This window comes from Abrus precatorius, unplaced genomic scaffold (assembly GCF_003935025.1).
Source record: "Abrus precatorius isolate BTA unplaced genomic scaffold, Abrus_2018 Scaffold4, whole genome shotgun sequence".
Lineage (NCBI taxonomy): Eukaryota > Viridiplantae > Streptophyta > Magnoliopsida > Fabales > Fabaceae > Abrus > Abrus precatorius.
Genome location: NW_020874384.1, coordinates 14,498,353 through 14,513,708, shown reverse-complemented (window position 1 = coordinate 14,513,708; position 15,356 = coordinate 14,498,353). Strand labels below are relative to the sequence as shown.

The window sequence follows — 15,356 nt, the reverse complement described above, 5'->3', positions numbered from 1 at the left end:
TAAATGTAACTCCAGCAATATTATGTGGCATTTTTGTTAAGATTTTTTATTTTGTTTTTAAACATAATGTGCAAAAGCAGATATAGCTTTTATTCTATTTTTCAAAATATAATCAAATGTATGTACATAATCATGTCAAACTCTAGGCTTCTATTTTCTAATAAATTATGAAGCCTAAAATTGTACATTGAACAGAAGCTACAGGAATATACAACCCGAATACGACATGAGAGATGTGATGAACGCAATGATCTTCACCGGTAACTGAAGTTGTCGAGGAATACAAAAATGTTAGATCTGCGGTCGATGATGGACAAAATGTTAGATGAGAGATGAAAGCAAGGCTCTTTTTCACCGATGACTTACATAGGTTGCCACGGAAAATACACAATGAATTGCTATCAACATCAACCATGCATTGCCCAAATATCGAGCCCCAAGTTCTGTTGCCAATTCCATGCGCTCCTCTGCTCAAGATTTGAAGCTTTCAACTGAGGTACTTAATCGAGAAAGGTCATCAGTCACGTTTTTGTCTTTTAGAGTACTTTATGAACCAGAGGAAACAGCGTCATGCTCAGCTGAAAAGTAAGAAATCCTTTAGATAACGATTAACATTCTATTCATGAAAATCTTCATATGGTGAGGATCCACTTGAAGAATCACTGTCAAATGGAGTTGTCTCTCTTGGAGATGATGGTAGCGATTCTCTTTGTTGTGAAGATGAACCTGCAAGAGATTTGAAGCTTCATTCCTCATGTAATCAAATGGAAAGATTGATTCGCAGAGATGAATATTATCAGGGACGTCAAATATAAAAAACTTTGAATACAAAAGGAAATGAAAAAGTTCACCTAGACCCATAATGATTTGTGTAAATAATTTTCAATAAAAAGTGTGCATTACAATCAACCGCATGCAAGAGAGAAGAAGGTAGTTTATTAGGATAGACATCCAAAGCAGACACGGAACATAGGAAACAGCTTAAACACACAATTTCCTAATCATCATTCCTCCCAAACAAGACTTCTGTTTGGACAACTGTAACAACTATTACAAATGGAATTATAGACCTCAGACTGTTCTTTTTTTCAAGGTGTTGGTGTAGACCTAGTTCAATAACAGTAGCTCATTCTGATTGCATTGTAAATCAGCTAGTTTTAAAATGGAATAAGGAAATCTGCTAGGGATTCTTGCTGAATAATTTCTCATCACATGCTTAGAGTTTTGGCAAGGCTTTCCTATTGGTTGGGTTTTGGGCCTTTCATAATTGGAGATTACTATATTCGCCACCTCTTTCTCCTGTTTGTACCACCCCTTTTATTATCACAACCAGAATTGAATTTTCAAAATTGTGTTCAATACATTCCACAAATAAAATTTTGAAAAACATTTGTAAATCACTTACGGAATTTAATTTTTGGAAAGTATAAAATTACTTCTGAAAATTAAATTCCAGAAGGTATTTGAAATGGCTTCTAGAATTTAATTTTCTGAATATATTAAATAGACTTCTGGAAATTAAATTACAAAATAAAAAAAATGAGTGGTACAAGCAAAAATGGGTAGTGCAAAAAGTAATCACCTTATTATTTGGTGCTCGGTTTCTTAGAGCCGAAAGACCAATGATAAGAAAAATGGCAAGCGCGTACGAACTTCTGTCAATAGCTACTTTTGAAATTCTATGGTGTATTTACTAGTTGAAGAATGCCAGTATTTTCAAAAAAATTTCCCCCGTTTTTGTTTTAGGGTGATATAGGACTTCTCCCTGGTGCTTTGCTCATAGTTTTGTCAAGAGAATTTACATTAATGACGTGCACACAGAGAAGACAACTCTGGTGCATGGTTGGGCCATTTTAGTTAGCTTTCGTGTTTTCTATGTAGGGGAATTTTTTATCCTTTTAACAAAAAAATTTTAGCCAATCATGTACTCTCTCTCCTTTCTTTCTAATAATATATTCTTTTTTTAAAAAAAGAGCCGTTCATGAATCAAATGAATAGTAAGTAGGCATAAACGACTAAAGCAATAGCACCAAAGTGACAAACAAACCTTTCTGTCCTCTGGAACGGAACTTCTTAGTGTGCCTTCTAATAAGTTTTTTAGCTTTTGTAATTGTGAGCTGCCTTGCAAAAGGAGAGAACTCAATATCACTCTCACTCCAATCACCTTGAAAATCATTCTCTGCTTCCCCCCTCATAGTTCGGAGCACAAATGCCTTTGCCTTGCGGCGTTGAGTATTGAACAGTCCCCTAATGGATGTTACAAATCCATCACCTGCACCATCACCTGGACGCTTAGGCCAAGATGGTGGATATTGATCAGATTTTCCTGCCTGACCTTCATTGTCACTAAAATTAAGATCAATTTCAGGAACACCAGCACCAGTGGGCTGACTCTGACCTTTGTCTTTAAATTTCCTACCCTACATGATCCATGCAAAAGAAAAGCAATTCAGTGGAAACCGTTAAAATTGCCTCCAAATAGATCCATGTTGTTAATACAACAATTCTTTTTTTATTGATAAAGGCTATTTTAAAGGGAATCAGAAAAATAACAAATTAACAATATCACTCAAGTTCCTAATCTGCTAGTTATTATAACAGCCTGTTTGTGTTTTAATGTCCTCGTAAATTTGCAGTGGTAGGCGTATAAATGACAGTTATGAATACAAAGGAAAACAACAGGATCATATATAACTGCTTACAACAAAATGAAATGAGAGGAAACCGGAGGCCATTCCTCACCTGCATTCCGGTTACAGACTTTAGGACTCCCCATATGATGTGCTTCTTAACTCGTGAGAAGAGTCTTCGCCAAGTCCCAGTAAACTCGGTTCGGTGAAATTGATCCATAAGTAGTTTGAGATCATTTACAACAAATCTTTGCCCTTCATATGTGACCAATAACTCAACCTGTAAGAAATAATGCATGACATTTAGCAGAATTTTGAATTTAAATTATTGCATAAGTGATGATAGATAACAACTTTACCAGAACGCTCAAACCAACCAACCTGGCTAATTTTGATATTGTGAAACTCCATCATCTTCCTTGGCCTAGATCTCTTCTCTTCATGCGACTTAGCCACCTTTTTTTCTTCATGAGATGAGCGACCACCTTTGACCCCTTTTGAATCTTTTGATTTATTTTTAGCTGTTTCGTCTTGTTGCTCAGTAGAACCAAATGGGCCGTTTTTTGAGGAAGAGAAGCTTTGTAACACAAGTTCATTAGCTACAGATTCTGCCACGGTCTCTTCCCAGGTTCGATCAAAAGATGATGTCCTTCTCAACTCAGGAGTTGTACCAGCACCTTGGTTTGCTTTGACATTTTGTGTTTTGGATGCCTGCAAGCAGGTTACAGAAACTCCTTGAGAATTCTAGCATCTAAAAATTAATAAATTAGCGGGACCACTCTCTTGTCAATCAATGCACCAATTATTTGCTAATATTATTAATAATCTGACTTGAGAACCATGCATTATAGAGTAAATCAATACTCACTTGAGTTGAATCAACATGGCCTGAAGGCAGACTTGTTGACTGAAATAGCATAGCAGATATGCCAGATTTAGATGAGGCCTCAGACTCTTTTATTGAGTGGCTGCTTGAGGCAGAAGCTTCAAGGATTGATGAACCTTTCTTTACACGCCTTGCACCAGCAGTGGTTGAAACCTTCCAAACCTCCTGAATAAATAATCACTATTTTAACTTCTGATATTTTTTTCTGCTACTTTAGCCTTGGTTTTTGAAGACATCAAAATATAAGATCTGTAATCCTAAACTAACCTGTCGGCGTTGGGAATCTTGTTCTTCTTCTGGGAAGAAATATTCCCACATCATTCTGTACATTGTCTCCGTTAGATGGATCTTAAGGGGATAAATCTCTACCTATAGTGAAAAGTAAGTTCATATTAGAAACAAGCTGAACCTGTTAGGAGTTAGGACCAATCTTGACATTCCAAGAAAACCTCTCAAATAATAGTAAATTTTAGTTTCTGATTCTGAAAAATCCACACAAATGCAGATTTAGAATTTTCTAATTCCTTTATGTTTACATTTTACTCCATTGCAAATGGCTTTCAATATGAATATGAACTTCTACATTGTAACAGCTTTTCCCAAAGAAAATTGTATTGCAGGCATGTTTATGATAGACCTTTGTTGATAACAGCAAACCAGGCCACTTGACATCAATACTACAACAATATTCAAAGCTGACAAAACTTTGGAAGTACAAGGATAGTGACAGTAATAATGTTCCAGCCCTAAGATTTATGTGCCAAATTCTTTCTTATTACGAAACTTAGGTTATCTCACTCCCAAAAGCTAGCTCATAAGAGGATGACTACCAAAGCCCTTATAAGGAGTATTCTAACTCTATTCCTAACTATTGTGGGACATCTTAACATTTCTCACTCTCATGCCCCATCAGGCATATCTTCTAAATATTCAGTATATGGAGAAAATCATATTGCTAAAACATTCTTGTTGAGATTCCATAAAGGCTTGAACAATCCACCTTATGAGCTAGGTTTTGGAGTTAAGTAAGGCTCAGCCCAGCCCAAAAATTTGAACTCTGATAATGACTTAGCAATATTATATTATCTTCACATAATGTCTACTTGAGATAAGTATGAAATATGGTCTCAATTTTAATCAATGGCCACCAAAAAAAAAAAAAAAAGAAGCAAGAGAGAGAAACCACAAATTAAGAACTTATTCTAATTCTCTGCATTGAATTTCTTGGAATTTAAGGATCCAAAACAACCTAAAGGAAATGAATACCTCAAAAAGTTCAAGGGGAGAATTTCCATCCTTTGGTGCTCCCTGTTGTGCATCCACTCGAAGCATCACTTTTCTGGAAAAGAATTTAAAAAGCAGTCATGCAACTTGATACTTGCAACAAATACAATGCAATATGCAGTTGCTCACCCTTTACAAATTGTATATAAAAAAGAATTAAATAATGTAAATACAAACACCTTCATAGAAAAAGATTCCAAATTAACTATCCTAGAGACAAACATATTGCATCGAAAACATATTGTTACTGTATAAAGCTCTACCTGAATAGCAGGGAATTTCATGCCAAAAGACAAAGTAACACAAATAACTATCATACATATTTTCACACTCAACGAAAATAGACATGACTTTCAAAATCTTGTGCAAGCTTTGTTGAAAGATATCCCTCTACAAAATGAGTTAAAAGCCATTATGAATTGGTATCGCTTATCTTTTTTGGTTAACATCTTGTAATCATATTTAAATGATATCAACGTATAATAGGCTGCAAATTTTGGAAGGTATACTTTCAAAGGTATACATGAAATGATGATAAAAAATGCAATGGAATAACTGCACCTAGACAAATTGTTGAAAAGCTCAGGACATTGACAGATCCACATTATATAGCTCAGCTAAAAAATGCAATGAATTATCACATCAATGAATTTTGGTGGAAAAAGAACATCACGATAAACACCAAATGATTTAGCATGGAAACAGGGCCAGAGCCTCCAGGGTTGAAGACAAGCAGGGCATGATCTGGGACTGGAATATCAGTGTGAATGGGGCAGACCATGTTTGGTACAAAAACAAGGGCCAAATTGCATCTAGGAAAAACTGATGAGGCTCAAACCACATTTAAGTCTAACAAGAGAAAGAAGCACCGTCAACAAAAAGCAAGCTGAGGTCAGTTCATCCTGAAACCAAACAACTATGAAAATGCTGAAAGAGGAGGCACAGGACCTGATACTGACAAAGGGAGAGCAGATCAGGGACAAGGACAGCAGTGCAAGGTCACCATTGTAGACATTGATTGAGACGTGGCTGTAGAAATCAAGATACTAAATACTATTGAATATTTATCACATATTTAAACAGTAGTTTTACTTTTATATGCAAGGAGGTACATCCTCGTTTAAACTTCCTGTATACACTCTTTACAGAAAGTACTTTTACCACCTTATGGTGATGAAAACAGGAGGAGCACTTCTGATTTATTGTGCTTGTTGTAGAACAGGACAACTTTGTTATTAAAGCCAGACCAAGAACCAGTCAGATCAATGGTCCAGACAACCCAAAAAATTGATGGACCAAAAAGTCGGTCAATAACCAAATAAACCAAACAAGAATTGGTCAAAAGTAGGTAATAATTAGTGTCGAAAACCAATTTGAACAATTTTAAAAAAATGTTTTTTATTTTATTAAAAATTGTTATCCTAAAACATTTTTAAAATAAATAGACATGTATATGAACACTATGTATAAATTATTATTATTATTATTTAACTATATATTATTAATTTTTTTATCATATAAAACATGGAATATGACCTTTTATGCTAAATTAAAAGATTATCCAACTTAATTTCTTTATATTAATTTATTGCTTAATATATTATACAATACTAAAATTATAGATGTTATTACTAGATTGACTTCAGCTCAATCATGGTTAAACCAGTGAACTGTTAAACAACACCTTCACCAATTCAATAGTTATTTCAGTTTTAAAACATTGCATAGAACTTAGAATAGGAAGGCAACAAATATCATAACATCAACCATAAGCACCAATTATTTAAGAGGCAGTTCAGTAAAATTTACATACTTTCCCCATTCGATTGGAGGATTCCAAGCCGACAAAAGCATATCAGACTTGGCATTAGGCAGGCAGTTTCTGACAACAAAATATTTTGTTGTAAACTGAGCAACACCAACATCCTTGTAATCCCGGTCAAAGTCATAAATCTAAGTGTTTGGCAACATGAAACTGAATTAGTATAATCTTGTAAATTGTGACCAAAAAGAAATGAATAAAGAAAGCTACAAAAGAAATTGCTAGCAAAGTATGATGTGATATTTTTCCTTTGTCCTTCATAGCGGCCAGCGATAAGGCATTCAATGGCCCACTTAGGCAGAAGAAAAAAATTAGCCATATAAGAATGCCTTCTATATCAGCTAGTCATGGTAAAATTTTGAGTCTTAGCCCATGTTTGAGAATAGCTTTTTGCCAAAAATAATTGCCTTTTTTTTTTTTTCCAAAATCTCTCTCTTGAAGTTGTGACCAAAACAATGTTTATTTCTCCAAAATAGACTGAATCCAACGTGCACTTGATACAACAAAAAATTCAGAATGTATCTAATACATTACATATTAAGCCAGACTTGATACATAGAAGATTTGATATAGGGAAAGGAGTTTATACATTGCGAAAAAACAAATTTGAAGTGTGGTCTCGTGAGTTTTGAAAAGAAAAATAAGAGAGAGAAGAGAACAAGTTTACAAAATAATTCTTACCATGTCATTAATCTCAGCTTCAGCAAAGGATTTACCATCAACAAGCATGCTCCAAACAACTTTGTTAATTTGCAAAGATATGCGCATAGCATAGGAAGGACTTTTGTTCTTCTCTTTCTCCGTCAATCGTAGCTGCGCAGCTTTTTGAAGAGCCATCCTTAATGATGCAGATGCTGCCTTTCTAGATTTTTGAGCAATCACAAGCTCTCTCTTCAGTCCCTGGACCTGCCAGTGTTGGATTATTATTGATTAGGCATGCACATTTGTCTGCTGAAATATGCATAAAAGTAATTATACATATCAATTCCAATTAAAAATGCAGTATCCTTCCTCCACGCCTTAAAAAAGGGCAAAGAATCGAAACCAATATGGAAGTAAAGTCACCAATGAATAGAATCATAAATTTTAATGGGATGATGTCTCCTCTGAGCAACATTATTAAGAATATAAAGACTATAGTCCTTAACACTGGACAGGACCTCCTGACACTTCAATGGGAAGTAGTAAAATAGGTAGCTTATCAGTCTAGTTAGACCCTAATAGATATGGTTTAATCGAACATGCGGTGAATAAACAAATTAGCCAGCTATTACCAGCCAGTTCTTCATGAATGGATAAATTAAACAAGCCAAGGAACCTCGTATTAAACAAAATAAGTTGAATTGTAGGGGCACAAAGAACACTTTGTGAAGTGCTAATGCTAGGAATCAGACCCAACACTAGACTTAACTAACTAGCATTTGTACCATTAAGGCAATATGATCCTTATGTACGATATTAATATAAATTTTGAGTAAATTTGCATTTAGTCATCCAAAGTGTCATCAAGTTGGTCCTCCAATTATTATATCCATCAAATTGGCTCTTCAAAGTCAATTTATGCTATCAAACGGGTTCTTAAAGTATCATCACACTGGTACTGAAAAGAGAAGCAAGATGAAAATATTGCTATTAAAGGACCAATTGGATCTTGCCTAGAAATGTAGCACTAACATGATGTTGAGCATATTGTTAGTGAGTATAATATATGGACAAGACAATAAATTTTAAAAACACACTAGGGATGTATCTAATGAGAAAGTTGATTTGTTTATTTTCAATGAAAGGAGCAAATCTTGACCGTATAACCATATATAAATAGCCAAAATTAAAGGCTATATAAAATCATGTGATTTTTCAAAAAACTCACATGACCTTTGTGTTTTAACCTTGACCATTCGTGCGGTCAAGATTTTCTCCTCACTTTTGCAATAAAAAGATATTTCATTTGATTCCTCAAAAAATACAAGACATATCATGTGAAAGAACCTTTTTTACATGAGTGAGAGAGGCTAATATTAACTTTTAACATGAATAATCAAGATTAAAATTGTGAATATTTTAAGTAGCTTCATCCATGACCATTAGCCACCTTTTCTAGTTCAACGAGCACTTCAGTCTTTAAAACAATCAAAAAGAGGGGACACAACTGAATATCACAGTACTGTACTGCCAAAAGATCATAAAGGTGCACAAGTTCAACTCAATAACATCAATCCCAAGCATAGGATCCACCTAAAATTAAGCCATTTATACCAAAATATCGATGAGGTAAAAATAGGGAAGAGGCAAGTTTCGAGGATTATAATTTATAGTCATAATTAATTCAAGCATTTCATGAGCATTAAGTTACATCGCAAACATTTAGCAACTGAAATCAGCCAAAGGAAATAAACCAAAAAGTGCCAGATATGTTGATGAAAAGTGGAATAATCCAGGCTATAGACTAATGATATTAGCCTATCATTAACATTTAGGGATCGTAAACACAAATCATGAATTTATATATTTAATGTTTCATAATATTCAAAAGAAGGTTAACTAGCCCTCTTCCTCCCACAAACTCCTTTTCTTACATTAAAGTTCTTTTAAATAAAAAAAAATGACTTTTTATCCTTAATTTACTACCCACAGCTAATCATAAACCTCTGCCAATAAAACTGATATTTCACGTACTGCAATGATAAAAAGATCACCAAACAAAGTACTGCAACAGAATATTTAGCAACAAACATCTATAATTTGATTAAAACTATCGAGTCACATCAACTAAGAGATTGCTAACAAGATTCATTTCTTACCAGCACAGATCTTCCACCAGATATCATCCACAAGTCACTTTCCTTTTCTGGATGTAGATCTCCAGAAGGATCACAGCAGAGAGACAATTTTCGAATATCATCAAGAAGCAACCTTTGTTCTCTTTCTCTTTTTTCAAGGTTGATTTTTGCTAGTTCCACTTCTTCAACACCATCAGGAACCACTTCATCTGCTTCCTCTTCAACATCTTCATCCTCTTCAGCAGGAAAGGATAAGCTACTTTTTCGTGGCCTGAGTTGTATACAATACAATTATTTAATTTGAAGAACTCATTCTATACCATAACATCTTAGCCTTTGCTTAAATTTCTCCAAGAGCAAAACGAGATCATGATAATAATCACACATTCACACTAATACTGGATTATTTAAATTGAAACTAGACCTATGAAATTTTTTTTTAAAACATCAGATTGATACAAATAGTTTCAAGGAATTAATGAAGAGTAAATTAAAAGAATATCTATACTGCAGCATCAGTAAACGATGTGCGCATTCATCATATGCCAAGTAACTAAACCTACAAAACACCACATTGTTTCTGAATAACTGACAAATCTGGCATAAATAAAATCTTAGTTACGTAGTTTAGCTATTAATATTATTATGGCAGATTATACTCGTTTTATTAAGAACAGTCAGACCTACATTGACATGATTAAATTTGAAAGATCAATAAAAAGCATAAACATATAAAGGAATCGCTATAATTATAGATATTATACAGAATGAAATAAATGTTACTGTTATAAGGAGTGAATCACAACACACAATTGTTTGGAGTAGGTAAACTGATAAAAGTGCTTTAGATTGAGTGCAAACAGAGAGTAAATATGTCCTTACTTTGGCAGGCGTGCAAATAGAAGATTGGTCAACACATCCAGCATGACCTGAAACTGACGAGATGTCATTGTTGCTGTTATATTATGAGAATTGAACGTGAGCTCCTTCAAGGGCTTCACCTGCAGTAATTTTTGGAAAATACAATACATTATTGAGTATTGATCACATCCATGACAAATCGAAGGAACACGTGCTTACACTAAGAAAGTACACATTTATATGTCAACAGATTAGGTATAGAATAACTCACCTTCAGCTCTGGAGTGCCCCCTTTGTGCCTTGTATACCGAAAGTACATATCACAAGGCATAAAAACTCTTTCAAGAAGAGCACCTGTACGCATTACTTTTGGAGAGCTTTTGAGAATTTTTGGAAGCCACTGCAATCCAGCTCCAGGATCAACATCTGTTGGTGCAACATGAGCCTGTACATGCTCCAACATAACAGAGAACTCCATTCTTTTCCATGTCATTTCAGGTTGATATTCATTAATACGTACATCTTTAGTAACAAGTGCTTGCTCAATCATCTCATAACCAACATGAAGGACTGAATGAAATGACCGGGCTAAAACCCGACCACTTACAGCAGCAAGCAAAAATCTACCCTGTAAACAAAAAAGTGCAGGAATTTTAAAAGCATGAGTGATGTCTAGAGTATCAGCAAGCAATTAACTAAATTCAAATAAAGAAGTATCAATGACGTAAAACAAGTAACAATCTCAGATATATTAAGGCACTTTATTTGTGCAAATCCACAAGTAAAATAGATAGATACCTCACTTATTTTAAGATACGAGAAGATATATTAGAGGAAAGAAGAAGGGATTGAAAATTCAGGGGAAAAAGAAAAAAATTGACTTCTTTTACTAAAGAGAAGAAATTTATTAGAAGGCACAAGATAAGTACAAGAGCAGAGGGGAAATAAATAAGGGAAAGAAACAAAGATTACAATACAAGGAGGTTAAGATATTCTTCATCATTGTCATATTTTTTATTTTTTATATGTGCAATTGCAGTTCTGAACTCTGGATCAGAGATTTTGCCTCATTGAACACTCCATTCTTCAGCCATGAGCTACCTTTGGAATAAGATTTTCATATTTTTGGTGAGAATTTTGTCCTAGTTTGTTGGATCAGTTTATTCATGTTCACTTTAAAGGGTTTGGCAATAAAAGAGGAAACAAAACCTGTTGGCAATGTGTAGTTTACAGCATTTTGTAGTTTGTGGGTTAGAAAAGGAATACTTGCACAGTCAACGGTGCACCTTAGCTTTTAACTCTGCTTTGGGATTTAATATTGCATATGGATTCTTTTTGGTGTTTAGTTCATAGTTTCTTTAAAAGGATCAGTACTTCAGATACAAAAAGATATTAGACAGATCTTCTAAGCTGATCAGTTTTAGATTTTTTTTCTCTCATGTCTAAGTTTTCATTTTCTTTATCTGGTCTGAGGATTCCATATCCTCCATCATGTTGTACTGTTATTTCCTTCTATTTATAGATTACTTCGTTGTAAAAAAAATAAAATGCAAGACAATGAAGACATATTCTCCATCATAAAAATACAAAGAAGAAACATAGAAAAGACAATGAATGAGACCAAAGCAGTAAGACTAGACTCTCACTTGGTATATCTTGCAAGGAGACACAAGATAAACATGTGAGTGTGCTAATGTGCAATCTTACATTTTTCATTTTTTAAACGATATGTATTTCTGTTGAATTGCACTTCTTAAAAACCCAGTGGGATAAATTTTTGTTATTGTTGTACACTTTTTCAAAAATTGACAAATACCTGTATCTGTCATTTTATATCCTAAGCCAAAATTAATGTGTTTAAAAAGCAAGATGATTGAAATGAACAAACTTGAACGTAGTTCCTTAGTTAGTTCTCAAGATGATTGTATTTGTACCATGTGTCATTGGTTCACTAAAAAAATTAACACGAAACCTGTTTAAACCAGTCTAGTTTAAGTTGTTATGATTTATAAATCCCTATCCTCACGAGTCTAGTTTAAGAAGTAGAAGGCGATCAAATAGGGGTGTCAATTCAAATCAGCTGATCCCATTTAGACCAGTTAGAACTTAGAAGTAGGTCTGGCCTAGGAACAAAGTGCTAAGATAATTGATTAACAATACCAGAATATAAAATGAAAAAGGACCCTAAGGGATTTAATTAAAAAACGAAATTGAAGCCAAAACAGAAAATAAAAGGCTGTCAGTGTTTTAAAGGGTGCTCATATTTTTTAACTTACATTTGCATCTTCTGAGTGAAGATTAAACTGTGGCTCGATAACATTCACCATGAAGTGTCTAGTCCCATCTGAATCATCCACGTTCTCTTGTTTGACTGACAATACACCAAAATATGAAATAACTAAACTTGATAAAAATACTTAATGTTTAACAAAAAGTTAATGAGCTTGCAAGAAGTGATGCTGTTTGGGATAACTGATGGCATGTTTAACTAAATATTATCATATGTGTTTCTAGTCTTTGATCTAATTTTCATGTCCTAATTGATAACAGTAAACAAATTTCACAAAAGAATGAGACATACTAGATGGCAAGTTGTCCAGTTTAACTGAATTTGGCGAAGACGAAAGCGATACAGGAGAACCTGCATGCTGAAAAGAGGGAGACTTGGGAATTTTACCAGTCGGAGGGCACTTAGAAACATCATCTTGATGGACATCAGCCCCATCATGTTGTTTGTTTTCCTCAAGTAATTTTCTCTGTGCATACTGCCGAGAAGGAGAAGGCCTGGGAGGTTCAAAGGCTTTGGATAGACCACCAACCCAAGCCCAAACAGCATCTCTGTTTCCAATCGTCCACAAAAGCTTGAGACCATAGACAAACACACGCTGACAATCATCAGCTATTACCACATTGTAACCATCATCATCACTTGGGTCAGACCGCATATGTTCATCAGTTTCACTTCCATTTTCAAACTCTGATCGCACATATGTCATCTCAACATTTCTTCTTCCTGCTTCTTGCCATGCTAGTAACCTAGCAGGATCGGCCTTCGGAGATTGTCTTCTGATAGTGAAGTAATCAGAAGATAACAGAAATCCATCATCACGATTTTTCTCTGTCATGTAACCTTTTTCACTGGGAACTTTGTCCATGGATATAGATTGCGGATTTTTGAGTATCATGTTTACTACTTTGGCAACACTAGCACTTTCTTCTTTATTTAAGAAAGCCTTGAGCATATGAAGATCAAGACCTTGGTAAACCAGATCAAGAATGTCACGCTTGCTTTCAAAAGTATATTTTTGCTTGCCCCTACTGTAACACAATTCATATTTCAGTTTTGTCATTGCAAAAGTCAGTCCTTTGGCTGGATCATCATCATCTAGAGGCATGTTCTTTATACAGGCTGGTGTGGCATCTAGACGCAACATGAATTCAGTCATGACTTTATCTAGTGAAAGATTGCCTGACCTAGCAATTCTTGGAATACCAAAACGAGGCCAACGAGAGAAGCTGCGCAGCTTATGTGGAGGAATGTAGTTCAAACTCCAGAATCTTAGAATCCATGCTAGATCATGAGCTCCAAAGTTAAATGTTGGGGATGCAGATGAAGCATTTTGGGATATGTGAGGAGGATCAAAAGCAGTAGCATCTCCTTCAATATCTCTAGAAATGGATGATGGTGAGTGTTTTTCTGATGGAGGAAAGGGTCTAAGAGAGAAGTTCCATCTAAGGGAAAGTGAAGTGGATCTGAAGGGATCAAATACTTTATCACGAGGTTTGCCCTCAACTGGAAGTGCAAATAAATAATGATTCATGGGATCTCCAGATTCACAATCCCAGTCCATTGTAACTTCAAGACTAAAGGCAGGAGCTTCCAGAAATGCACCTGAGACACCTGTTGGAATTTTGAAACCACGTTTGTTGGCCAAACTCTCCAAACTACTCAACAAAATCTTAAAATCTTTGGCAGAAACAAAAACACGACCATCAGACTGGTGAAGTTCCATAGAGTTAGTGACAATTTGAAGTTTATCAACCTTTTCATAAGGATCTGTCGTTGCTAAAACGTTCCATTTTGATTCAGAAAAGAGTAAGGAAATTTTTCCATGGATGTAATTTCTCATGTCATCCCACCATGGCAAACTCCGCTCCTTTTTTGGTGGCAGAATAAGTGGACCAGGATTCCTGACACTAAGATTGGCCCTCCGAAGTGCTACGGTGAAAGCATAACTAATGTCAGCAAAGGCTGGTTCATAACCCACCCCAAATGACACCTCACCTTTCTGGAAATGTATTGGTAAATCAGAGTATGTCTTCAATGGTGGAGTAGTCCCACTAGCTGATCGAAGCATGCGAACCTTTCTCCATCTCCCAACATAGACATCTTGATATATTTGAGGTTGAAAGCTAGTTGCCTACATGAAATAGAAAAGTAAATAAAAGACCGTGAAATGGATATACTACTACAAGGATAATTATATCATGAAGCCAAAGCCCCCAAAAACAGGTAAAAGAATTCAGTTTCAGTAACAGGAAATATACACTCATGTGGACATTTATAAAATTATAATCAAGTATATACATACACAAACACATCTAAAATAACTGAACTATCTCGATAGCACATTTTCAAGGAAATTTTTGTTATTTTTTCTCCTTATGTGGAACAAGGGGGTCATCTTTTAACTTCTTTGCGGTGCTTGGCTACTGGCTTTTTGAGAGGGAGTTGCCATACAGATTAACAAGGTTCGCTCACTTGATCAGTTTTGGCATATTTCATAATTTCAGTGGTTTAATTACATGAATATCCCATGCATTTCCTTAGCACGTTCTTTCAATTTATTGATTTTATTTTTCTTATGAAATAAAAATAAAAAAAAACAGTAAACCTATTTTTGACCCTTGTTTATAGCATATTACTATAAAAAGTAAAAAGAACAAATATATTGAATGAAGTAGCCTAAATTCAGCAATTTAGACTTGATATAAGTTGCAGAAGTCATACAATACCATTTGGTTACTTTCCAACAATTGCCCACACACAGTAGTAAACTTTAACAAACGTTCTATATGATCCTGCTGACTGT

At 34.8% G+C, this 15,356-nt stretch overlaps 1 protein-coding gene across 5 annotated transcripts in view; it reads right to left on the bottom strand.

Moving 5' to 3' along the window:
• Positions 1-61: 61 nt before the first annotated feature.
• The window catches only part of LOC113864331 (protein SABRE), a 30,203-nt gene continuing 14,908 nt past the window's right edge, over positions 62-15,356 (bottom strand). The window contains exons 10-23 of one of the 5 annotated variants that reach the window (XM_027497929.1): positions 12,845-14,684; positions 12,540-12,634; positions 10,535-10,891; positions 10,285-10,403; positions 9,424-9,673; positions 7,304-7,528; positions 6,614-6,753; positions 4,783-4,855; positions 3,784-3,885; positions 3,499-3,681; positions 3,012-3,341; positions 2,743-2,910; positions 2,048-2,420; positions 62-726 (exon numbers count right to left, since the gene is read on the bottom strand). In XM_027497929.1, coding sequence (XP_027353730.1) covers positions 617-726; positions 2,048-2,420; positions 2,743-2,910; positions 3,012-3,341; positions 3,499-3,681; positions 3,784-3,885; positions 4,783-4,855; positions 6,614-6,753; positions 7,304-7,528; positions 9,424-9,673; positions 10,285-10,403; positions 10,535-10,891; positions 12,540-12,634; positions 12,845-14,684 — 4,365 coding nt within the window. In that variant the 3' untranslated portion in view covers positions 62-616. The remainder of the gene's footprint in view (positions 727-2,047; positions 2,421-2,742; positions 2,911-3,011; positions 3,342-3,498; positions 3,682-3,783; positions 3,886-4,782; positions 4,856-6,613; positions 6,754-7,303; positions 7,529-9,423; positions 9,674-10,284; positions 10,404-10,534; positions 10,892-12,539; positions 12,635-12,844; positions 14,685-15,356) is intronic. The other 4 variants (XM_027497930.1, XM_027497932.1, XM_027497933.1 and 1 more) reach the window with 4 other exon arrangements.